Source organism: Metarhizium brunneum, chromosome 4 (genome assembly GCF_013426205.1).
Source record: "Metarhizium brunneum chromosome 4, complete sequence".
Classification (NCBI taxonomy): domain Eukaryota; kingdom Fungi; phylum Ascomycota; class Sordariomycetes; order Hypocreales; family Clavicipitaceae; genus Metarhizium; species Metarhizium brunneum.
The window spans coordinates 2,175,975-2,198,442 of NC_089425.1; the positions used below are offsets into that span (position 1 = coordinate 2,175,975).

General features: G+C 47.9%; 10 protein-coding genes across 10 annotated transcripts; 5 read left to right on the top strand and 5 right to left on the bottom strand.

Moving 5' to 3' along the window:
• Positions 1–673: 673 nt before the first annotated feature.
• On the top strand, positions 674–2,123 carry G6M90_00g073180 (uncharacterized protein; the record flags this gene model as incomplete). Its single annotated transcript, XM_014690258.1, has 2 exons — positions 674–723; positions 806–2,123. The coding sequence occupies 2 exons, from the start codon at positions 674–676 to the stop codon at positions 2,121–2,123; spliced, it is 1,368 nt and encodes a 455-aa protein (XP_014545744.1).
• A 346-nt stretch (positions 2,124–2,469) lies between these two features.
• Positions 2,470–3,910, bottom strand: rad18 (Postreplication repair E3 ubiquitin-protein ligase rad18; the record flags this gene model as incomplete). Its single annotated transcript, XM_014690257.1, has 2 exons — positions 2,470–3,317; positions 3,367–3,910. The coding sequence occupies 2 exons, from the start codon at positions 3,908–3,910 to the stop codon at positions 2,470–2,472; spliced, it is 1,392 nt and encodes a 463-aa protein (XP_014545743.1).
• Positions 3,911–4,422: 512 nt separating this feature from the next.
• On the top strand, positions 4,423–4,959 carry G6M90_00g073200 (uncharacterized protein; the record flags this gene model as incomplete). Its single annotated transcript, XM_066130979.1, has 3 exons — positions 4,423–4,476; positions 4,533–4,588; positions 4,686–4,959. The coding sequence occupies 3 exons, from the start codon at positions 4,423–4,425 to the stop codon at positions 4,957–4,959; spliced, it is 384 nt and encodes a 127-aa protein (XP_065987200.1).
• Positions 4,960–5,012: 53 nt separating this feature from the next.
• On the top strand, positions 5,013–6,014 carry G6M90_00g073210 (uncharacterized protein; the record flags this gene model as incomplete). The annotated part of the gene is made up of 2 exons (XM_014690256.1): positions 5,013–5,787; positions 5,851–6,014. 2 exons carry the CDS (start codon positions 5,013–5,015, stop codon positions 6,012–6,014), a joined length of 939 nt encoding a protein of 312 aa, XP_014545742.1.
• Positions 6,015–6,080: 66 nt separating this feature from the next.
• Positions 6,081–7,544, bottom strand: G6M90_00g073220 (uncharacterized protein; the record flags this gene model as incomplete). Its single annotated transcript, XM_066130980.1, has 2 exons — positions 6,081–6,998; positions 7,062–7,544. 2 exons carry the CDS (start codon positions 7,542–7,544, stop codon positions 6,081–6,083), a joined length of 1,401 nt encoding a protein of 466 aa, XP_065987189.1.
• A 734-nt stretch (positions 7,545–8,278) lies between these two features.
• mug157_2 (Meiotically up-regulated 157 protein) lies at positions 8,279–10,015 on the bottom strand (the record flags this gene model as incomplete). The annotated part of the gene is made up of 3 exons (XM_066130981.1): positions 8,279–8,556; positions 8,612–9,822; positions 9,879–10,015. 3 exons carry the CDS (start codon positions 10,013–10,015, stop codon positions 8,279–8,281), a joined length of 1,626 nt encoding a protein of 541 aa, XP_065987023.1.
• Positions 10,016–11,007: 992 nt separating this feature from the next.
• On the bottom strand, positions 11,008–12,569 carry ESA1 (Histone acetyltransferase ESA1; the record flags this gene model as incomplete). Its single annotated transcript, XM_014690254.1, has 2 exons — positions 11,008–12,098; positions 12,155–12,569. The coding sequence occupies 2 exons, from the start codon at positions 12,567–12,569 to the stop codon at positions 11,008–11,010; spliced, it is 1,506 nt and encodes a 501-aa protein (XP_014545740.1).
• A 318-nt stretch (positions 12,570–12,887) lies between these two features.
• REX4 (RNA exonuclease 4) lies at positions 12,888–13,847 on the top strand (the record flags this gene model as incomplete). Its single annotated transcript, XM_014690253.1, has 1 exon — positions 12,888–13,847. One exon carries the CDS (start codon positions 12,888–12,890, stop codon positions 13,845–13,847), a length of 960 nt encoding a protein of 319 aa, XP_014545739.1.
• A 343-nt stretch (positions 13,848–14,190) lies between these two features.
• ufaA1 (Tuberculostearic acid methyltransferase UfaA1) lies at positions 14,191–15,686 on the bottom strand (the record flags this gene model as incomplete). The annotated part of the gene is made up of 3 exons (XM_014690252.2): positions 14,191–14,491; positions 14,555–15,219; positions 15,291–15,686. The coding sequence occupies 3 exons, from the start codon at positions 15,684–15,686 to the stop codon at positions 14,191–14,193; spliced, it is 1,362 nt and encodes a 453-aa protein (XP_014545738.2).
• Positions 15,687–18,311: 2,625 nt separating this feature from the next.
• mcm6 (DNA replication licensing factor mcm6) lies at positions 18,312–21,275 on the top strand (the record flags this gene model as incomplete). The annotated part of the gene is made up of 3 exons (XM_014690251.1): positions 18,312–18,571; positions 18,644–21,110; positions 21,165–21,275. 3 exons carry the CDS (start codon positions 18,312–18,314, stop codon positions 21,273–21,275), a joined length of 2,838 nt encoding a protein of 945 aa, XP_014545737.1.
• Between the last annotated feature and the right edge of the window lie 1,193 nt (positions 21,276–22,468).

Consider the following 22,468-nt stretch of genomic DNA (forward strand, 5'->3'; position numbering starts at 1 on the left):
GACTTGGGTACTTGAGTGCTAAGAAATCGCCAAGGAGCATTTCAGGCAGAGCTGGTCACGTCCCATGAGCTCTTACCAAATAGCTTCTTAGAGCTTTTGACTAGCCAAATCTTTTCTTCACTATTTTACAAGAGTCCCATCTCTGGTTGCCTCTGTACATGAGAACCACGTGGGCAGAAAGAAAGATTGTATAGAAGAATAGGTATTGATTGGAGAAGTAATACATAAGAAGAAATTAATAGCATCCTGAAGCCCGAAGCCGACGATTGAAGCTGATAAAGAAAGAAAACAAACAGTTTGTCACACGACAATGGGCGTAGCAACGTCACAGTACGGAGTACTATTTTACATGTTGTACCCACTTGTCCTGTGGGACACAGTCTGAGATGCCAGACCCCACGAGGCCAACCAACCAGCATCTAATGAACCAAAAGGTGGGGCTTTGGACCGCTCCACCTCCCCCAAGCATCATTTTGTTTGGAAGCTCTCAAGGCGGCGGCATCAAAAGCAGGCAGTCAAAGAGCGCCCGCCTTGTTTCCCACCTAGCTCAAGACGCCGGGATGTTATCCTCTCGGGCTCAAATCTCCTAGTTTTTATCTGCTGCAACGCCAGGAGGAGAGGCCTCTGGTCACCTTATCTTTGCTCACCCAGTTATTCGTGCTAAGGAGGCGTCATGGGTGACCTGGCCGGGGTTCTTGCTGAGCACGACCAAAACTTCCGAAAGTATGATTCTGTACCATCTGGAAACCTCACAAACCCTTCGGGATTAGAATAATGCTAATTCGTCCTATTTGTTTGCTCGCAGAGCACGATTACCAGCACTCTACAGCGACTTTCGGCCACAGAGAACTCTTAATCCAGATGGGTATCGTGCAAATATCGTTGCTTGGCAAGGGGCGTTATCATGCTTGTTATTGAGGGGTCTGCTTTCAGGTCGTGGGCCAAATTCAAGTCTATTAGTTCTAAATGTCGATGAAAATCTCCCTCACGACTTGGAAAGCAACCGGTTTGGCCAACCCCTCGCCCTAGGGACTGCGATACGACAGGCCATAGCTCATCAAAAATTCATTTCTGTCGAAGAATTCTTACAACCCCAGGCTGCGACCTTTACCCGAAATCTGATATCATTATCTTGGAACGCTGCAGAGTGGACCTTCAGACAGTTCGGTATCAAGGACAAGATCAGTAACGACGATAGCGTTCCTATCGGGCAGTATGTTATTATGAACAATGTTGAGACAGTTTTCCAAGAATTTAAGCAGCAGGTTTCTGGGAGGACTTCCCACTTCGATCGAATATTTACTAGATTACAATTCCAATCTTTATTTGCGTCAACACTGGTGGCTGGTCAGTGTCTCTCAGAGGACGACTTGGAGGTACTCCTCACCTTTTCGTCTAGGGATAAGGGCTTCATCGACTATAGTGACGGCATAATACGTATTCGGAGTTCTTCAGATGAGTCGGGCATAGGCCCAGAGGACGTTGCGGTAGCGTCAATAAAAGAATTGACTGCGAATCTTCGACATCAGACTCTTGCCCTCAACATGCGAATCGACTCTCTCACCCGCGAAATAAAGACCGCACTAGGGAAAAACAACCGCGTTGTTGCGCAGGCTTCACTGAAATCCCGGAAGCTGGCTGAATCCTCACTTGCAAAGCGATATGCCACACTGAATCAACTTGAGGACATAGCTGCGAAGCTTGAGCAGGCATCGGATCAAGTCCAGCTTGTTGCCGTCATGAAATCATCTGCCAATGCTCTTCGCAGTCTCAATACCCGTATTGGAGGCAGTGATAGGGTGGACCAAGTGATGGAGCAAATCCGAGAGCAGATGTTGGAGGTAGATGAGGTGGCGGCGATCTTAGCAGAACCCACAGGAGAAACTATCGACGAGTCAGAAATACAGGACGAACTGGAGGCATTAGAGACCGAAACCCGAGAGGCAGCGCGTTTGGCCAAAGAAAAGGAGGAGGCGGAACACGAGGCTGGCAAAATCGAAGAATTGCAAAACGAATTAGCAAACTTGCCGAACGTCCCCACTGAAATTCCTTCAGAAAGTGACAAATCAAACACTCGGCCGATTGAGAAACAAGTCGCTAGTCTATCTCTGGATCATAGCTAGGAAATACACAGAAATTTAGAATACTTTTCAGTTACAGTAGTATATTTAAAGCCCGACCACCACCAGAAATGGGCAAGCATTTTGGGTACAGACAGTTTTCCACGAAGTAATTTGAGCTTTTACCCCAAGTTAAACGCGATCAACCTAGGATTTACGACCGATCTGCCTCTTGGGGCGGCATTCAGACATTGGCTTCTCTGGCTGTGAAATGCATGTAGTACTCAAAGCATGACAACCGTCACACTTTCGTTTTCCGCCACGACATATGGATAAATTATATTTTACCGTATCCGCCTTTCCATTGTGCCACACACCCCGGCTATCCCATCTACTAAGCATGTATTCATTACCGACCGCCAGTCTCGGTTTCTGATGAGTTTGAAGTGGCCAGACCCGACTCAAGCGCGTCCACATTAGCTGACTCCATGGCCACCGGTGTCGACGAAGTTTGAGTTGAAGCCTGCATTTGTGCTTCTTCTTCTTTAACTAGGCTGGATTTAAAGGTTGTGGCAATGGAGACTCCTTGATCAATGGGACTCTGCCGCAATTCCGTTGTCAATCTATCAGATAGCTGACAAATTTCGGTTCTGTCATGCGTATCATCTATAGAGAAACAAGTATTGGCGTTTTGTTCTGCTCGGTCATGCATATCTTTTGTCGGAGCTTTAGCTTCTAGCCTGCTTCGGCGCGCATTTGCAATCAAATCCTTGAAAGACGAATCGTGCTTTGCAGCCCAGGCAATGCTATCGAAATTTTTGTCCTTAATTGCGACCCCAGTCAAGGTTGTCTTTGCCGCAGCGTTTGCTCGATGACCCTGCGTCTTCTCCCAGATGTCCAGGTCTTGCAAAAGCTGTGATTTTTTTCTAGGTATGACGGAATCACAATTAGCATTCCAAATGGTAATCCACTCTTTGTGGCGTCTTTCCAGGATTAATCGAGGCCCTTGGTTGGATATTCCCAGCTCAGCCAACATTTTTCGTAGTGCCTGTTCCTTTAGCATCGAGTAATTGAGGGCAGGAAGTCGTTCCAAAGTCGTTTGGAGCCGGGGTTGCTGCGCCTGTAGTACCCGTCCAGAGGGGAAAGTTTTGATCTCTGCCGATTCAGATATTGGCCCTGGACATGTTTCTAGATGTTGGAAAACTTTCCAAACCTTCATTTGCTTTTGGCATGATGGACATGGCACAAGGGAGTCAGCTGACAAAATGTTAGCAAGATCCCAGTCAACTATTCGAGGGCAGCGAACCATGTCCTGTGTTATGTTCAGAGTAATCATCATCCTCATTATTGCTGCTTTCATCGTCATCGGAGGCAGGGATAGTTTCGTCACCCTGCTTTCGCGCCTGAGATGTCTGATTTACGTTCTCACGTCGACGATTGTTTAGTCGCGCAGATGTCCGTATGCGTTTGGGTTCGGAGGACACAGCGTTCGCAGTCGGCTCATCGCCTTCGATTTTTCGTTTGCAAGAAGCCGACGTGTTCAAACTGCTACGGGCTACGGCCAACGCTGAGGGTCGTACTTTTGAAAATGCTTCGACAGATTCTTCCATCGACCAATTACTTCGCAGTTTGAGCTCTTGCTCGGGAGCCCGGCATAAGGGACACTTGCTCTCATTGGACAAGGCTCGTCGTATGCAAATAGAGCAGAAGGTATGTGAGCATGTCGTAATCATCGGCGTCTTATAAAAATCCTTGCAAACTTGACAGCGCATGGCTGCCTCAACAGCAGCCAGGCCGGCAAGGCCTGTACCAAGCCAGTCTGTCGAGTCAGGCACATCATCCATTGACATTCGGGCGAAGTTTCGCTATGCTCGTTATAATTGACGTCTTTTCTGTTCCTTGTCGAAATACCGATGGCGCAATTTTAGAGCGAAGGCCAAGATCGTGAAGTAATCACCTCGGCATTCATTCGCGACTCGACGCGTTGTGGGGCGAATGATACCTGTACGGAGTCATGAAGCCAGAAGGCAATCCAGACAACACCACGCAACTCTTGTTAGCAGTATGTACAGGGCACTTCTAGTCAATTGTGCTCACAGCTTCATTGATAGAATCTGCAGCGTACTGCTCACGGGATCGTGGTAAGCAAGAATGAGAATTTACCCACGCTTTGTAAGTTGCCTACCTACCTAGGTGGTCGGTTTGATTTGAATCTAAGAGGCCATTGATCATAAATGGATTCACGTGACTTCGCGTCATATCTTGGCTCCTGGCGCGAAAACCCGAGCCGCGTTTTATGACCCCTACTACAACTCTATCGCTCTGTACAGTAACTGGAGAAGTGCAGTCAAGAATTTTTTCAATGGACGAGCACAGGAAGTTTCTGGCAGATAAGCTACTCAGCGAGGGTCGACCGGTAAGCTCGATAGCATGGCACCCATATCCATCAACTGATCCATATCAAACTTGCAGATCTCTTATCGGGCCCTAAGCTCATCGCTGGATGTCCACGTCAACAGAGCTAAAGGGTAATTCTGTTATCTGTCCCATTGCTCAGAAATTTTCGCCTCAAATTTCTCCTCTGAGCTTCTTCTTGTAGTCTCTTTCTCTAACAAGTATGTGCAGCATGCTCTTCGACTTCCACAAGTATCAAAATGAACTGCTCTCAGACTCGATCTACGCCACATACCTTGTTTCTGGATTTGTTGCCGCCACAAATAAGATACCAGATGTTCCTCAAATAACCAGCTCGTCTGACCTGTCAGAAAGCTTAACACGAGTGGGGAGCAACAGGAAGCTGGCGCTTGTTGGGGAAGAAAATCTGCGAGGTTTGCCACATCCTCAGGCCGCCTATCATTTCGGGAAGAACCCATTTCTGATAACTGGGAAGATGTACTAGGAATTTACACAAGCGTAACATCAATCCATGTGTATGGTTTGTCACCAAACACAATGAAGGATTTTTGGCTCTACGAAGACGCAGTAAACACAAATGATATTATGATAACTGACCGCAGGCAACTTCACGACAAGCATGGGGCTGTCTGCAATCCGCACATGCGTTTGCGAGAACGAAAATCACAGCTGAGCTCACTTCCTTCTGGTCATGTGCAATCTATAAAGCAAGAAAGTGAGCCGGCCAGCCATAACAAGCAAAACACAATAGAGCCACGGCGGCAGGGGAAACAACAACCTGTTCCAAAGATGAAGGAGGTGGCTAGCACTTCAAATCGACCGGCACCAAAGACAATTTTACAGTCATTTGCAAAGACACCCATCAGTACTCCTCCAAAATCTACGAAGCAGATGAAGCAAACTGACGAACCCACCGCCGCACTTTCCGATGATGGAGAGCCTGATGACACCGACATCCTATCTTCCAAATCCAGCTTGGCGTTGCATTCCAAGGCGAAGTCGCGCAAGGATAGAGAAGACGCCTTAAGGCGCATGATGGAGGAGCAGGAGGAGGAAGAAGAAGAGGAAGAAGAAGAAGAAGAAGAAGAGGGAAACAAGCGTGAAGTGATTGAGTTCGCTTCCAACATTGAAGCGGATGAAAACCCGGAGTCCGAGTCTTTAACAGATGCAGAGCCCGAATCAGGGGTCCCCTTGACAACACAGGCCGACAAGGAACCTTCAGAGACAATTTCTAATTCCGGAAATGGCCGGAGAAGAGGCAAGCGTCGAGTGCTGAAGAAGAAACGAATCTTGGATGATCAAGGATACATGGGTATGTGCGGCGCAGTCCAGCTTCAACTACCAGCACAACTTTATCAACTCACACTGTGAATAGTCACGATTCAAGAACCGGGGTGGGAGTCCTTTTCTGAGGATGATATCACTCCGCCAGCGAAAAAGCCCACACCGCCGCTAATGCCATCATCGTCCATGAAGGCAAAGAAAACATCGACAAAAGGCTCCCAAGGCAGTATCATGTCATTTTTTGCAAAGAAATAACTGTACATGGCATGCGAGGGAATAAAATGCTTTGATGAGGTGAATAGTGGAAATACTAAGTCTTTGTTAGTAGTAATGTACGAAACTCGATGATTCTTCGGTCTTCGACTTCCAGTTCTCGTACTGCGCTGGATTTTCCAACATTCGTTTGAGTAAAGAGCCTAATCGCTGAATACCCTCAATTAAGGCATCCTCCGCCTCCCATGCAAAGCAAATTCGAATGTCACCTTTGAACGGAGCACTGCCATCGTCCCCGTGAACCTCAAACATGCATCCATAACCTATCGCGAGATTCTCTTCTTCCATCGCGACGTCGGCGACTAGCTGGGAGCACAGTGACAGTTCTGCTTTCGGAGACAGCCAGACAAAGTATCCACCATAAATTCGAGCTCCGGTAAGACTCGTTTCTCGGGCACGGTAGCCCAAAGGCGTAATGTATTGATGAATTGCGGTCATGGCGAGCTTATATCTCCTCTGCAGAGATGGACAAACCGTGCGAGCTATGTGCTTCTGTAGTTCGCCAGTTCGGAGAGTCTCACCCAGTATCGCTGCGCACAGCTGACTCGGTGCTCCGCCTGAAAGTGTGGAAGCAGTGTTACCTAGCCCAATGACGAACTTTGAGGAGGCTTCAACCCAACCTGTGCGGACTCCCGGCCCAGCGATTTTACTAAAGGATCCGTTGCTGACGGTGTAACCAAATTCGTCTGGGTCCTGCTCCGAAAATCCCAATGATCGTTCAATGTCGCATAGCCTAGGCAGTCTCAAATCACTCCTGTTACCCTGTTCATCTTCGGGGTCAACGGACCACTGTAGAAAGTCGTAGACGTCATCACAGACTACGAGAGCATTGTGATCCCGTGCCAGGTGCACCAACTCTTCACGTCGTCGAAGAGACATGGTTTTCCCAGAAGGGTTTGCGCAAGTTGGTACAATGTACACGACATGTCTATACAGCTTCCTTGTTGTGTCATGAGGTTTGACCGGCTGTAAGATTGTTAGATCGGGGGAGTACATGTTGGCCACTGGCATTTTCCGGCCAACACTCACCTTTAGCTGCGGTTTTGCTTGTTCGTCTTGTTCTAGCTCCCTGATTTTGTTTTGCAGGACCACCAAGTCGATGCCCTCGTCATCTTCCGGTACTGCACGTAATTTTCCAGCAAATCCCGAATCTTCGAAAATTCCACAGGCCAGGTAATAACAAGGAGCAATTATCCAAATGGCTTTGGTATAGTTTGGGTCAGTAAAGCTCTGCAGAATGCAAGCCAAGCTCTGGCTTGCTCCGCCCGTGACACAAATGCGACTTGGATCTGGGCTGACATTATAATGCTCGCCAAGCCATCTGGATAACTCGTTCTTCAGTGTTGGGTGACCTGTATTTGGACCATATTGGAGAATAGGAATATACTCCTGACGGCGAAGGAGAACTTGTTGGCAGGCACTTGAAAGCATAGCAGCTGGCAAAACATCTGGTGACGGCCAGCCACGCATGAGATTGATGTGGTTTCTCCCACTCAACAAATACGATTCCATACTGGTGTGGGATAGCTACCTAGGGAGTGGATTCAATCGCGGCCGGGAAAGCTTCGATTCTTAGCACTTCCTCCTCTTGCCCTATGTTAGGTACGTACGTAGGCGACTTCAGGCGCAGTTTCTGTTTCCGGTCGAAGCAATAGTCGGAAAAGAAGACTTTTGAAGCCTCAGGAAACCAAGCTCAGGCTTTTACTGGCCTGGAAAGCTGCCTCATGTGAGAGCTGGGAGGCTGATAACTGTTGAACTGTTGTGCGATGATGATGAATAGAAGAACCTGGCTCCCCGTAATGGGTCTCGTACAGGGCTGCTGCATTTTGCACTGCATGTCCGAAGTGGGTTAAGTCTACGGAGTAGTCGTGTGCCACCCAGGAAGGAACATGTTGCAAATCTGACGAACCAGATTCATTCCTAGCTCCTTCACGGCTCGAGCAGCCAGCATCGTGAATGACCACGAGGCGGGGGAAAAAAAGCAAAGATTTTTCACCCCCGATGGACATACGCTGGAAGACAGTAGTAGTACTCCGTACGTATGTACATATTCATCAAAGCAGCAGGCAAGACATTATTTCAGTATCCCGTACAGCAGTAAAAGTGGAGTGGGATCGGTTTAATCCATTCCCTTTTCTCTACCATTAACATTGGGCATTAAGCATCTACAAAATATATATCACCTGAGAGCGTGCATCAACAAACAAAACGACATCATACCCAGTCCGAGCAACCAGAGAAGAACCTCATGGTTCATATGGCGATGACCCGGGACCAAATATCAGGTGTGGCTTTCGCTTTGCAATATCAAGGATGGTATTCGCAAAAACACCATTTGCCCAGGCAAACCAACTGCGTGTGTACTGTCGGACGTGATTTACATTTACGCTTTCATGCACCAGGCCAAGTTTGGAGGACCGAAGGACTAGATTAAGGCACGCCTTGATCTCATCATCATCTCCTGTGGTCTGTGCTTGAATTAGAAGACTCATCGGCCATGCATTCCGCAGCCCAATATGCGGCCCTTATCAAATCAGATCAGCTGGTTCTGTTAAAAAAAGATTCATTTGATTGCTTACCGCCGATGCCCTCGAAATCCTTGCCTTTCAGGTAGTAGGGATTGCCCAGTTTTTCTAGTATCATTTTTCTTGTATTTTTGTAAATTGGATCTTCAATTCCACAAAACCCCATCAGGGGCAAGGCTAGCAGAGATGGATAATTTGCATCGTCCATCATGATGGCAGAACCGTAGCCATCAACTTCGTACGCAAAAACTTGTCCGTACTTTGCGTGGGTGACCACGCCGTGCTCCCAGACAGCGGAGCGTAAAGTCTCACCCCACTTCTCCAGCTTTTCTGCCAAAGATGCTTTATTTGAAGCCTTGAGAAACTTAGAGGTCCGGCGCAGCTCAACAGACATCATCGCGTTCGCAGGGATAAAGAAGCCTAAGATCGTGGCGTCATCACTAGGTCTGAATGCGGAGCGAATGAGACCTGTGCCGCTGTTAAGGGGGTTACCGTTTCCTTGCAAACTGAGTGTCTCTGTGCCAGCGCTTGTCCGTCTCTGAAAAGTGTACTCATTTCTCGAATGATCTCCCGTTTCCGGGTCGAACGTCGGCTTTGACTGCTCTTCTAGGACTTGTAAGAGGGTTTCCACTGCGAGATACCATCGGTTGTTCAAGAAATCTGTCGAGCCTGTGTGTTCATAGAAGTCGTTCGCCAGCGCCAAGAAATGGGCTAGTGAATCAAGTTCGTACTTGCACTCGAATACAGCGCTGGGTTCATATGCTGGATGGACAACGTCGTCCTGACCATTGGACGTTATTGGAAGATCACTAATAGGAGGAGGCTGGAAAGCATTGCAGTATGGAGCCTCAATGACGTACTCCGCCTGGGTGTTGATGGCGCCCAAGATCAAGTCAAAAATGGCGGGATCTTTCTTTGCCAGTGTTTGATATGGGCGCAGCTGGTTTGTCGAGTCCCGCAGCCACTCGGCAATTATATCCCCCGTAATTATGAAGGAGTGATGCCCTTGCCAGGCGCCGTCATCCAATACGGTTCGCGATCCGCCGAATCGAACGAAGCCGGTATCTCTGCCTTTGTTGTGGAATTTAATAGTCGTATCGGTTGTTGACGGGAAAGCGTTCTCGAATAATCGTGCCAGGTCTGGGTCCTTCATCCGTGTCGTGATGTCTGTTATAACTTTCTCAATTTCATCAGAGTGAAATGTCCGACATCGTCGCTCGGGCCTTTGAAAGGGAAGTGCGAGAGGCCCAGTACTCAGAGGCTTGCTACGATCATTAGCAACTCAGGTCAGCACACATTGGTAAACACTGAGAGTACTTACTGGGGATAAGACGCATATGACGCATAGTCGGGGCAAGCATCAGCGGTATTGTGGATTGGAAGCTGAGGCTCTTTGTTGGCTATTGCTAGACGGATGTTCACATAGAGCAGCGTACAGAACGGGCCTGTCACGCGCATGGTGAGAAAATGGTGGAACTGTCAACGACACGCAATAGAGATGGATGTCGGGATACGGAATACAATCCAGAGACAAGTGCAGAGTACCTGGTGTTGATGATGCAAAGGTCCTGAAGTCAGGTTCAAAGCCGCTGCAATGCAGGTGTTCAACATGGCATCCTCTGTTGTTTCAAACTGATGTCTGCTGAAACGGGCGCGACGAAACTAGTTAGTTAGTACTAGTACAATCTAACCCCTGTAAGTTGAGCCATAAGTGACCTGATAAGGGGGCTATTTATAGGGGCCTTACTACTAATAAGAATAGCTATTAATTATAATTTATAAAAGAGTAATATTTTTTATAATAACTTATTAAGAGGAGTTTTTTTAATTAGCTTATTAAGTACTTAGTACCCCTTATATACTTTATATAATAGTCCTTTTTAATTAGTTATAACCCCCTTTATCATGTCACGCCTGGCTAAACATTCAGGGCTCGGACTGTACTCCAATCTCGGGTCAGTTTATGTTTCAACAGCTATGGTGGGGCAGCGGTAGCGGGCTTTTGTGGAGAAGGCGCTCCTCGTACTACTATATACTCTTTACAACAGAGCAAGGTATTAAAAAAAGTTCCACGAAGTGGTAGTCAGTAATTTCGGGGGCTAATTCACCTGCATGTCTGAAGAAACTGTCCATTTCGGCCTTGAGGTTTTTAAACAGAAAATATCGCGATAATGTCGATGCGATGTGGCTTACATGCGTAGAAAACCGGTTCTAAAGGTCATCGGTTATCAAGAAGTAATTCATATATTCGGGTATCAAGAAACACTCTATGTCGTCGAAAACAAAAATCATCCTCATAAATTCCAAAAAACCAGACGTAATGCCAAACCCCTCCTGACATCCCAACCTACTTAGTCACTCCAGTAGGCAACCGGATATGCAGCTGTGTACCCCGTACTCCCGACATAAAGCACAATATGCTAGAAAATTGATGCAGTGGGTTATTCCCTTCACCAGCCCCACGTTCGACTGGATGCAGTGAACACTGGCGGCTTCCACTGTATGCGCCCCGGGTCAAGCACCCGTCTCAGTTTCAGTTTTTGTTTTTCTCTCTGCTTAATGAGGTTCTCCGGGATGACAATCTTATGGTCGCTTTTGTGGTATACTTGCATTTTCATGGCTTGAAGGGTGTGTTCGACATCCTGCGTGGTCATAGCGAGAGCAGAAGATATTGCTTCAATGGTGACTTTGTCGTCCCGCTCATTGTACCCCATGAGCAGATCAAGAATGTTCTCTGACCAGTACTGACGATAGCTCAGCAGACCTAAATCAGAGAGCGGTTTTTCTGGTGATCCTAGCTTGCCTTCTATTTTAGAAAGCTCGTATGAAAACTGTATCAGAAGCCGCCCATACCCTTTTCGCTGATACTGAGGCAAGGTCAGAATGCAGGCAACATTGTATCCATCTGCACTCTCTTTTTCCTTGGAAAAATATCCAACGATATGGCAGCCCTTATCCGTTCGGCTAGCCATAACGTAGAAAAGAAACGGATCAACGTCGTAGTAAAGTGTTTTATGATCAAGAAACATCTTAGATAGGAGGCAGAGATTTCTGCACCAAGTTCGCTGCCGGCGTCCATCAATCTCAAAGAATGAGACGTAGTCATCTCGATATATCTCGTTCCCTGGGGGATGCTGCAATGTGCACTTTTTCCTATGTCGCAGAAACGCTGTCTCGTCCCCATAGTAGCTCAGGCAAAATTCGCATACGAAGATAACATCTTCTTGGCTGAAAACCTCGGGGTAAGGAGAGAAATACCAAGGGAACAGGTCATTCTCGCCGAACTGAACCTTCGATATATTTCTTATACGGGAGATCTCAGCAGGGTTTTGAGTCATAGATCCGGAGGTCCTTAGTTTCTCAATCTCTTCTTCCCGACTGAATTCACCTTCCTCCTTCTTAACATCGTCGTCTTTGTCATCCACTTCTATGTCGTCCGCTGCAGCCGGTGTTGTAGTTGCATCGGCGCTTGCTTGCGTCTGTGAATCAACATCGGGACCAACAGATGATGTCTGTCGTTGCTGTTGAGACTCTACAAATTCTGATGGCTGCGTGAGCTGGGCGTCTCTTTGAACCATAAAAGCATGTAACACGTACCTGACCATGGGTGAGGCGTTGCAGCCTCTGATTGAATCGACTGCTCTCTTTTACTGGGTCGCTTTTGCCCCTTCTTGGGGACTTGGGCTTTCTTGGTCTGCGATGTCGTCTTTTTGGCTTTGGGATCTTTTGACTTGTCCTTGTCAGGATTTGGCCATTCCACTTCTTGTGTGAAGTCAATTCTTGTGACTGGAACCCATTCATCAAGTCGTTTATTAAAATTATCGAAGTTGCAATAGAATTGCTTTCCGCTCTTGGTCTCCTTAATGCTGAGAATCTCCGCGCGTCGCGGTTGGCCATCCTTGACCACCCAAGCTATACAGCCCGTTTTCAGCGTATCAGGAGTCGCTATTCCCCTTTGTCGCGGTGTGTCTGATCCGACAGTGGGTTCTCCCGCTGGTGTTCCCACAGCCATGATGAAGTTGGTGGACGATGACGGATGCTTGATGATTTTAAAAAAAAAAAACCCGCAAAATCTCTACGTCAATACAGGAAAATAGTTACAGATGGTTGATGCGGCAGTTGAAGGCTCCATTATAGAATTAAGCAGGCGGTGTGTTCAGATAACTTAACTTGGTAACTACCTAGGTACCCCATATACGTTAGCTAATACCTCTTTATATGCATAATTGAACCTAGGGTAGGCATGAATACGACCCGCGACCACATATCTCATCCCCTGTACTTGTTCTTCCAGCATCCCAGCGCTTAATACTGAGTATGTACTTGGATCATGGCTGAGTTATCTTCCAACTGGAAGAAGCTCCAGGCAAGGCTCAACCCTGGCAAGCAAACACAACGCCCATCTTTGAAGCGTAATGCAGAGGATGAGACGTCAAGCACATCTAAGTTACCTAAGTTTTCAGCAAAGGCTTCACCAAGGCCCACCCAATCTTTAAACACTAAAGTCAAGCGGATTGCGAATATGGGCGGAGTGCATAGTTCCGGAGTGGGAGATGAATCCAACACTGGCCAGTCACCATCCATCGGGCTTTGGGCGACAGACCGGGGCGTTTCGAGTGAGGCCCTAGCAGACGCATATGGCCTCGGTATCAAAGAGAGTTCAGTGACCGTGGCTTCTTATAACGATAGAGTCAATCACGGTCGATCATGCAATGTCGATGTTGGAAAATATGTTGGACTGGATTGTGAAATGGTTGGAGTTGGCCAAGGGGGGCATGAGTCAGCTCTGGCTCGAATCAGTTTGGTTGACTTTCATGGACGACAAATTTACGATTCTTATGTGAAGCCAAGGGAACGGGTCACTGACTGGAGGACGGCTGTGAGTGGCGTATCCCAAAGAGAAATGAGGTTTGCGAGAGAGTTCGAAGAAGTTCAACGCGAAGTATACGATATCATCGAAGGACGGATCTTGGTTGGACACGACATAAAGCATGACCTAGATGCGTTGAAACTGAGCCATCCTCCGAGGGATATCCGAGATACCGCCAAACATCACGCATTCAAGAAATACGGACATGGGCGAAAGCCTTCTCTACGAGTTCTGGCTCGAGAACTTCTAGCTACTGAAATACAAGAAGGTCCACATTCTAGCACTGAGGATGCACGCGTCACCATGCTCATTTTCCGAAAATACAAGCCGAGTTTTGACACCGAGCACGCAAATCGCTACCAACAAAGGACTCCTCCAACCACTACAAGGAAATCCAAGAAACATAGAAGGAAACAATAATCTTACTCTGAACTACCACTACAATGGAGCATGGCCTGCGGTGTGTTGTCTTCGTTTTTTGGGAGGCAACGATTGGCAATGGAACAATATAACACTGTCGGAAAGAGTAGCATGCTCAATCAAAATTTGCATCACAGGGACCACGGGAAAGTACGGAGGGGTTTCTTGCTCCCTTGAAAACCAACTGCGATTTGGACACGGCGCGTTTATCTGGTATTTATAGCGGGATTCCTTCTAGCAACTCTATAGCACCTTCTCGCCCGACAGTAATGATTACATCTCCTAGGGTTTTTGTGGCAAAACCAGCTTCGCAGTATTTGAAGTAATACTGTGGACGACCATGTTAGTGAAATTGAGGAGACGAAAACACGACATCGGGGTTTCTTGCCTCCCATTTTCTTCGAAAGACCTCAATAGCGTCTTTCGTCATTCCTGGGTGATTATGCAAGAGTGCGGGCTTGATTTGACTGTCAAAATGACTCTGGAAGTTTTCGTTCCACAAGCGTAAAGTCTTGGCATAATGCCCACCGATATTCTCCACCTTCTCGATTATGAGCGTGCCATGCGACTGCTCGCTGATATGGCTCAAAAGTTGTGTGATGGAGGGCAAGTATCCTCCCGGGAATATGTATTGGTTGATAAAACTGTGTTGTAATGTTACCTCGTGTGAACATGCATAATGGGATTCGAGCATTATAAAAACGTACTCTACTGATTTGGAGTATGCCTCATGACGGTTCTCAGGCATCGTTATACACTGGAACATCGCGATGCCTCCATCCGGCTTGAGGAGCCTATTCACACAATCAAAATAAGTGCCCAGATACTCCTGGCCAACTGCTTCGAGCATTTCGATAGACACAATCTTGTCGTATGGCTTTTCAGGGACCGGAAGTTGGCGGTAGTCTGTCAACATGATCTCGATCCGTTCATGGAGTCCAACAGCACGCACTCGTGCCTCTGCCAACTCTTTTTGCTCTTTTGAAAGTGTTATGGACGTCACTCTGCAGCCAGTTTTGCTGACAGCTTCAATGGCAAAGGAGCCCCAGCCAGTGCCTATCTCAAGGACATGGTCTGTCGCTTTGAGCTTTGCGCCCTCGATAAAGCGAGTCAGTTTCCTCTGCTGGGCGGCTTCTAGACTCTCATCACCTAGGCCGGAATCTATCCGAGTTTGCCACACTGGGCAAGAATATGTCATGTCGCTTGAGAGGAAGGCAGCAAACATGTCGTTACTAATGTCATAGTGTGCCGAAATGTTCAATAGTGAATTGGAGAGGGTATTGGTGGATCTAGCAAGATATGATAGTGAAGATGAGATCCTAGACACGACCGTGGTTCCGTTGCGCATGCGGTCTCTGTTGGTGATGAAGAGCTGCATGCACGCACATTGGTCATTGCCATGTTCATATACCAAACCAATGCGGAACCCTAGTGGAAGCTCACCTGGAAAAATGAAGTCAGATCTTCGCAAATGACATCTCCAAGCATGTATGCCTCAGAAAATCCTATATCAGCGAACAAAAACAGCCGCATCCAGAATGTCTCTTTCTTGATAACAATCTCCACGCGAGGCGTAGTGCAAGCTCGCCTCTCGTGAGTACCCGTAGGCGACAGGTCAGCGCCAGAAGAGAGCTTTTGACCAAACACATGCCGAGTTCCGCCAGGTTCATCGACAAGTAGAAGCGTGCCGGTGTCGATGCATGATAGAGTAGTGAGAATGGCGGATCTTGCTACAGACACGGCAGGTGCCCAGGCCAAGCCAACTATCGTACTGCGGACCATGTCTGATCCATCTCTCAGATGCCTGTTGAGGGTTTCCGGCAATACTGGTAGCTGCATTGTATGGAAGAAAATTTACTGCGCACACGCTTGAAGGGATTGGCAGCAGTCAGTCTACGAAGTGATACTTGGGTAACTCATTCGATGGGCTCTTGCCGGGTTTTAAGTTTTAGTCCTGCAACATGTAAATGCTATCGATTCCATGTACGCGGCGGACTCGGGTAGAATCTATGACACGTTCTGAAACGCTCGGACGTGTGGACCAAGTGCCGCCAATTGATGACCCTGGATGCTGGGCACGGTCTACGTGGGTGCCCAGATGCCCGTCGTTCTTAACAGTAGTAGACCATTTCTACGTTTCCAGATGTCAGTGTACGCTGGTGTAACCCCGCCTCGATACAGAGGATGATGATGAGCAAGACCACGGCGTATATGCGATAATCAACAATACCGAGGTCATTGATTGATTGGCCGACCTTGGGTTTGAGAGATACCGGATGAGTCCAGCTGGACTCCGTACACAGAAAGAGTATAGAAATTAAACTGAGCCTGGGGGGCGATAAAGACCTGAAGCATGACAAGCCAGACAAGACAGCTCGTAAGAAAATTTTACTTAGCTCACTAGGCCTCTGATAATTGGTGACAATTTACTAGGACATCAATTGATGTCTTGTGATAGCTGTTGGTAGGTAGGTTAGGTGATGACAGGGTAGGCAGCCGCAGTACATAGGTACCTCTAGGTACTCAGCCCACATGGTGGCATTGTAGTAGGTGTCGCGTTGGAAACCAGATCGACGCGTCTCGACCCAGTTCTACTCAACAGTTCTTGAAGAGTCAAGTCTAGAGCGGTGCATCCTGATCACTTCAATCAATTGATAGTACTTACTTCACCCAAGTACTTGCCTACTCAAACAAGGGCCTCAAAATAGCCCAAGAAAGCACGACAAATCTGCGTGTCGCGGGGTTTGCGACGGTACTGAGATCCCAGCATGTCACCACCCATACTCTCGATTACCGACAACATAGCGAAGGGTGCTTCAGTCCCTAGCTTGATGCCATGTCGAATTCAACACGACGGGCCAATTGACCAAGCCGCCACCTACTGGACGCCCTGCACAACCAAAGGTAGAATTACCCGCCGAGATACATCCCGATACGAACAACAACTGGTGCTGACCTCTAGGCACCCAGGCCCAGCCAAGGAATCGTATTTCAGAGGGAAGAAATTAAAAGGGATGAAGTTCTCATTGCCAGAAGAATACCAAGGGCTTGTTCTGCAACCTACACCTGAAGATCAGACGATGAGCAAAGGCATAAATTCCGCAGTGCCCCCAAAAAACAAAGAGGCTGAAGAATCAACCAAGAGTTGTAGCCTTCAAATCCTCTCCAGATTCCAAGGCATTATTGTATGGAGACAGGACCACTCTGGGAGTGACTCGCCTGATTTGTATACCCGGTCATTGGATGAATGGCTCAAGACTGCTAACAAGGCAAGTACAATATGTTCTAGCATGTCTGACGATACAGCCGCTGATTGTAGTAGATCCACACACCCTAGCGCTCCGCTGAGAGACGAGGCTCTGTTGACGAATGCAGATTCGGCTGGAAATGAGGACGCTTTATGTCTCAAGCTCAATCGTGGCTCAGAACCTGCCAGGTTCTTTAGTATTTCCGGGGCATATCGTCGTGGAATTTCCATCAGATATTACAAACAGCTCGCCCGGGTGAGGCAGGGCTGAGCATGAAATACTTCATGGTCTCGGCGTTTTTAGCCTATCATGGTGGTATTGTCAAGTTATTTATTTTATTTTTAATACCAAGTTATTTATTGTTTCCCTCTCAAGACAGATGATAATACAAGGATGATGCGAGAATCGTGCAAGAATCGTGCAAGCATTACATCTGGAAATACAATATTTGGCTGCACTAAGCCAGAGAACAGTAAAAGACTACCAAATACACCATATTATGGTGATAGGAATATATATCACGTGTATATTTTATGTTATAGGCAGTTTTGAAAGATTTGGCATGATATATAGACAGCCAATTCTCTATCAGACAGGGCTAGAAAGTAGTCTGTCGCATGACATGGCGGCCGGGCACTGCCTGACATGTCCGCAGGATTCTAGACGGTGTAACAAGCTGCCTCTAAATGTACCAATCGATGGGGAAGGCCAGATGACAACCCCCAATTTCAGGTTCGCAACTAGTACTGCCTACTGGTAGTGAGTAATTATGAGCCACGATATCAAGTTACTACAATTTAACCACCACATTCTGGCAGAACTGCAGGAGTCTTCCTTGAACAAAGGGTGCTTGCTATTCGCCACCAGGCAGCAATTAGCTAGTTCAAAAATAGCACAATAGCAGGTCTTAGCGCCATCCTTTACGCAATCAATTAAAATCGCGCCAGAAGTGCCCCTCCCACGCGTCTGAGACGCGCATCGCGTTGCGCCTTTCTCTCAACCGGTTACTGCAGCATGGGGAATTGGCAATACATCTAAGGGACCTTTACAATCTGGCACGAGACCTCCAATCCCCAGGTCGGAATCAATTCTTTCCCGACTATCGAACCTCTTTACACCCGAATACTCCAACTTCCTGTACGAGCAGCCACCCACCTCGGCAGAGGCAACGCAGTACCCCGCTAGGTGCAGACCCGAAAGATCATCGTCGTGCGCAATGGCTTCTAGTGATGCTGGATACATGATGTCCGATGCGCCGTTGCAAAGACGACATATGGCCTTCCCTTCTTCTTCCTCAACTCGCCCGAGAGGACCTCCGTCGGAGAACCTTGGTGCTGCTAGTGACGACGAGGGTGATGCTTTTGCCGATGACCAAGTCCCGCGAAGTTCACGCATCCCGGATGCCGCCAGTGTCCCTCGCGTTGAGGACCGAATAGGAGTACTTGTTCAAGAGCATTTTGAAGCGTTCATTGAGAGGTAAGCGATGAAATTCTGGTAAAAGCCCATGCTCAAAAATTGATCAAAAATAACATCGAAATAATCCTGCAGTTTTGCCGAAGATCCACTATCAAGCGCGCCAACTTCGAGCGCTGTCACTACAGACAAATACTATGTAGCACAAATCAGGTCGATGAGAAATATGCAGCTTTCTACGTTCTACGTTGATTACAAACATCTTGCTGCGTGGGAAAATGGCAGTTTGGCTGATGGAGTAATGCGCCAGTATTATCGATTTTTGCCTTTTCTTACGGTAGCTCTACACAATATGATTGCAAAATACGAACCGCAGTATTTTCGGGAACATCGCCAGCCAACAGCGTCGAGCACGCTGTCAACTTCGGCGGCTAGCCAGCTTGGTTCTGCCAGCCAGAGCGACGCCTCTCACAGAAAGAATGAGCACCAGCAAACTGATAAGCTCTTCTCTATTGCCTTCTATAACTTGCCTCTAGTCTCACGGGTCCGTAGCCTGCGGGCAGCCAATATTGGACAGCTCCTCTCCATTTCTGGCACGGTCACTAGGACTTCAGAGGTTCGGCCAGAATTGTCACTAGCTACCTTTGTTTGCGAAGCATGCAGAGCTGTTGTGCCAAATGTCGAGCAAACTTTCCGATACACGGAGCCAACTCAGTGTCCCAATGGAACTTGCTCAAATAGAGTTGCTTGGCAGTTAGATATTCGGCACAGCACCTTCGTCGATTGGCAAAAGGTTCGCATTCAAGAGAACAGTTCCGAGATCCCTACCGGCAGCATGCCTAGGACTCTAGATGTTATTCTCCGTGGCGAGATTGTGGATAGAGCCAAGGCAGGGGAGAAGTGTATCTTCTCCGGTGCTCTTATCGTCGTTCCTGATGTTAGCCAGCTAGGTTTGCCAGGACTGAGACCCACCGCCATTCGCGATGATCGAGGGGCACCACGTGGTAATGATGCTGGAGGAAGTGGTGTCACGGGTCTGAAGGCCCTGGGTGTTCGTGACCTTACATATCGCCTTGCTTTCCTGGCCTGTTTCGTTGCCCCTGATACTTCGAGCACGGGTCAACCAGCGGCAAACAGTGCTGCTGATATAGTAAACGCCCTCACTCAAAGCAATTCCGTCGAAGGAGCCGATTCCATAGAAGATGCGCAAGCCGCTGTTCTTGCGTCGATGAACCCGTCCGAGATCGAAGATCTGCGAGCAATGGTCCATGGTGACCACATATACTCCCGTATGGTACAGTCCATAGCCCCCATGGTATATGGCCATGAAGTGGTCAAAAAAGGTATACTACTACAGCTCATGTCAGGTGTGCACAAGACAACACCCGAAGGAATGCAATTGCGTGGTGATATCAACATATGCATTGTTGGGGACCCATCTACATCCAAATCCCAATTTTTGAAGTATGTCTGCTCATTTGCTCCACGAGCCGTCTACACAAGTGGAAAGGCATCGTCGGCCGCAGGTCTCACTGCGGCAGTGGTCAAAGATGAAGAGACGGGAGAGTTCACTATTGAGGCTGGCGCTCTGATGTTAGCAGATAATGGCATCTGCGCTATTGACGAATTTGACAAGATGGATGTGGCTGATCAAGTGGCCATTCATGAAGCGATGGAACAACAGACAATATCCATTGCTAAGGCTGGCATTCAAGCAACACTTAACGCTCGAACTAGCGTGTTGGCTGCTGCGAATCCTGTCGGCGGAAGATACAACCGCAAGGCGACGTTGAGGTCCAATATTAACATGTCGGCACCAATCATGTCTCGATTCGATTTATTTTTTGTTATCCTCGATGAGTGTAACGAGCAAATTGATCGCCATCTCGCAGAGCATATTGTCGGCATCCACCAGCTGCGCGACGAGGCGGTCGAGCCTGAGTTCAGCACCGAGCAGCTCCAGCGGTACATCCGATTTGCTAAAACATTTCGCCCAGTGTTTACGGACGAAGCTAGAGATGTTTTGGTTACGAAATACAAGGAATTGCGAGCCGACGACGCTCAAGGAGGAGTCGGTAAGAACTCATACCGTATTACCGTGCGACAATTGGAAAGCATGATCCGTCTTAGCGAGGCTATTGCCAAAGTGAATTGTGTTGAGGAGATTGACGCAAAAATGGTGTGTGAAGCATATGACTTGCTTCGCCAAAGCATCATTTCGGTTGAACATGATGACGTGGAAATGATGGAGGAGGACGAATCGCAAGAGGATGGTCAAGTTCTTCTCCATGCCGCAGAGGCTGCATCTGGGAGACAAGCCGACAACACTATGGCGGTGGATGAGGAGCCACCTAGTAGCTCATCCCTGGTAGAAAATGCGGATATGAAGAAGAAGCGGACGGTTACATACGACAAATACATCAAGATGGTCAACATGATAGTACAACGAATCAGCGACGACGAGAACGGGAGCGGGGACGGCGTCGAAGGCGAGGATCTCATCAATTGGTATTTGGAACAGCAGGAGGAGGAGTTGGAGGGTGAAGATGCCTACCATACTGAAAGAGCTCTGGCCAACTTGGTTTTGAAGAAAATGGTTAAAGTAAGCGCACAAAAATTCATTCATTACCTATGGAGCTAACCTACGCCCCCCTAGGACAACATTTTAATGGCCCTCCGAGGAGAAGTTTTGGATGGCGAAAGTTCGTCCAGTGCTGCTGGAGTAGTTTACGTCCTTCACCCCAACTGTGCAGTGGAGGAGTTCTAAGAAAGGAACCGCTCCCAGTGGGCTGACGGCAAAGTGCCAGAGCAACCATCCACCTAAATCTTGACTAAGGAATTTGGAGTTCGGAGTTTAGACACGTAAAATGTCGACGGCAACCGGCTGTCGGCTTGTTGCCCTATGTAGCACTTTATCAGGCGGGCTTGCGTGATATTTAGTGCATGCCTGGCAAGATATTATTATATTTGACTAGGTTCTCTAAAGTTGATTGCCACCCATCTCCTCGCCGGAATTGTATTTCGGAACTGTGGTCGCACATGTTTTAATATCCGTATGCAGTTCTCCTCGTACCCAGACGTCGGGTCCTGACATCTCGATGCAATGACACAAGTGTTTTGGTTATTTCAGGCGAATACAAGACAAAGGTTCATCAAAGTGAAGTCGGCTTCCAGGGCCGCCATGTCTAATTGTTGGTGGCTTTCAATCATCTTCACTACTCTAGAGGCTGGGTTGAAGTTTCCAATGGCTACTTGTCGAATTGGCACGATCTCTGAGCAGTAGAGTAGAAGACTCCATTGTATTTGCATAGTTAGTTCAAAAATCAAGAGTCCATTTCATTTCGACATCTGCTAAGCTACCCGCCACACCACATCAACCGTCAGACGTAGGGCTAAACAAGATGCCGTACGGCGAAATAAGGAGGAAAGTGTAAAAATAAGAAAAAGACAACAGGGGTTGAAAGAAGTCAGCATCGCCAGATACAGCCCACCGCGAATGTACATTAACATGCCCCATCTTATTAGTACACGCCGCTTCGATCCCATGCGAAGCGAGCATATTCAGGCGCATTTTGTCTGCAAAGGAGAGCTGGCCGCTGTCCTAGCAAGTTAGGACTCTTATGAGAGCGACCAGACACGCAGCGTATCTTGCTAAGGTGAATATCGTTCGCATCAATCCATAAAAAAAATAAAAAAATCCCCGGCGGTAATCATGATGATTCTATTTGCCGGTAACCTGCGACGGAGGCGAATGATGTCGGGTCCAATTGTCGACTCCCCTCGAGCGATACCCTCCTCGCCCACCTCTGCCAGTCCGACCGTGGTTAGATTCATTGTCCTGGGCGTTGGAAGTTTCTTTCTTCCCTCGTGCTCCACTACCGAGTCCCCGACGTCTTGAGGCCGCCCGTTGGGCGTGGGAGCCTCGTGAACCTCGAGCTACAGGGTGAGAAATCGGCACGG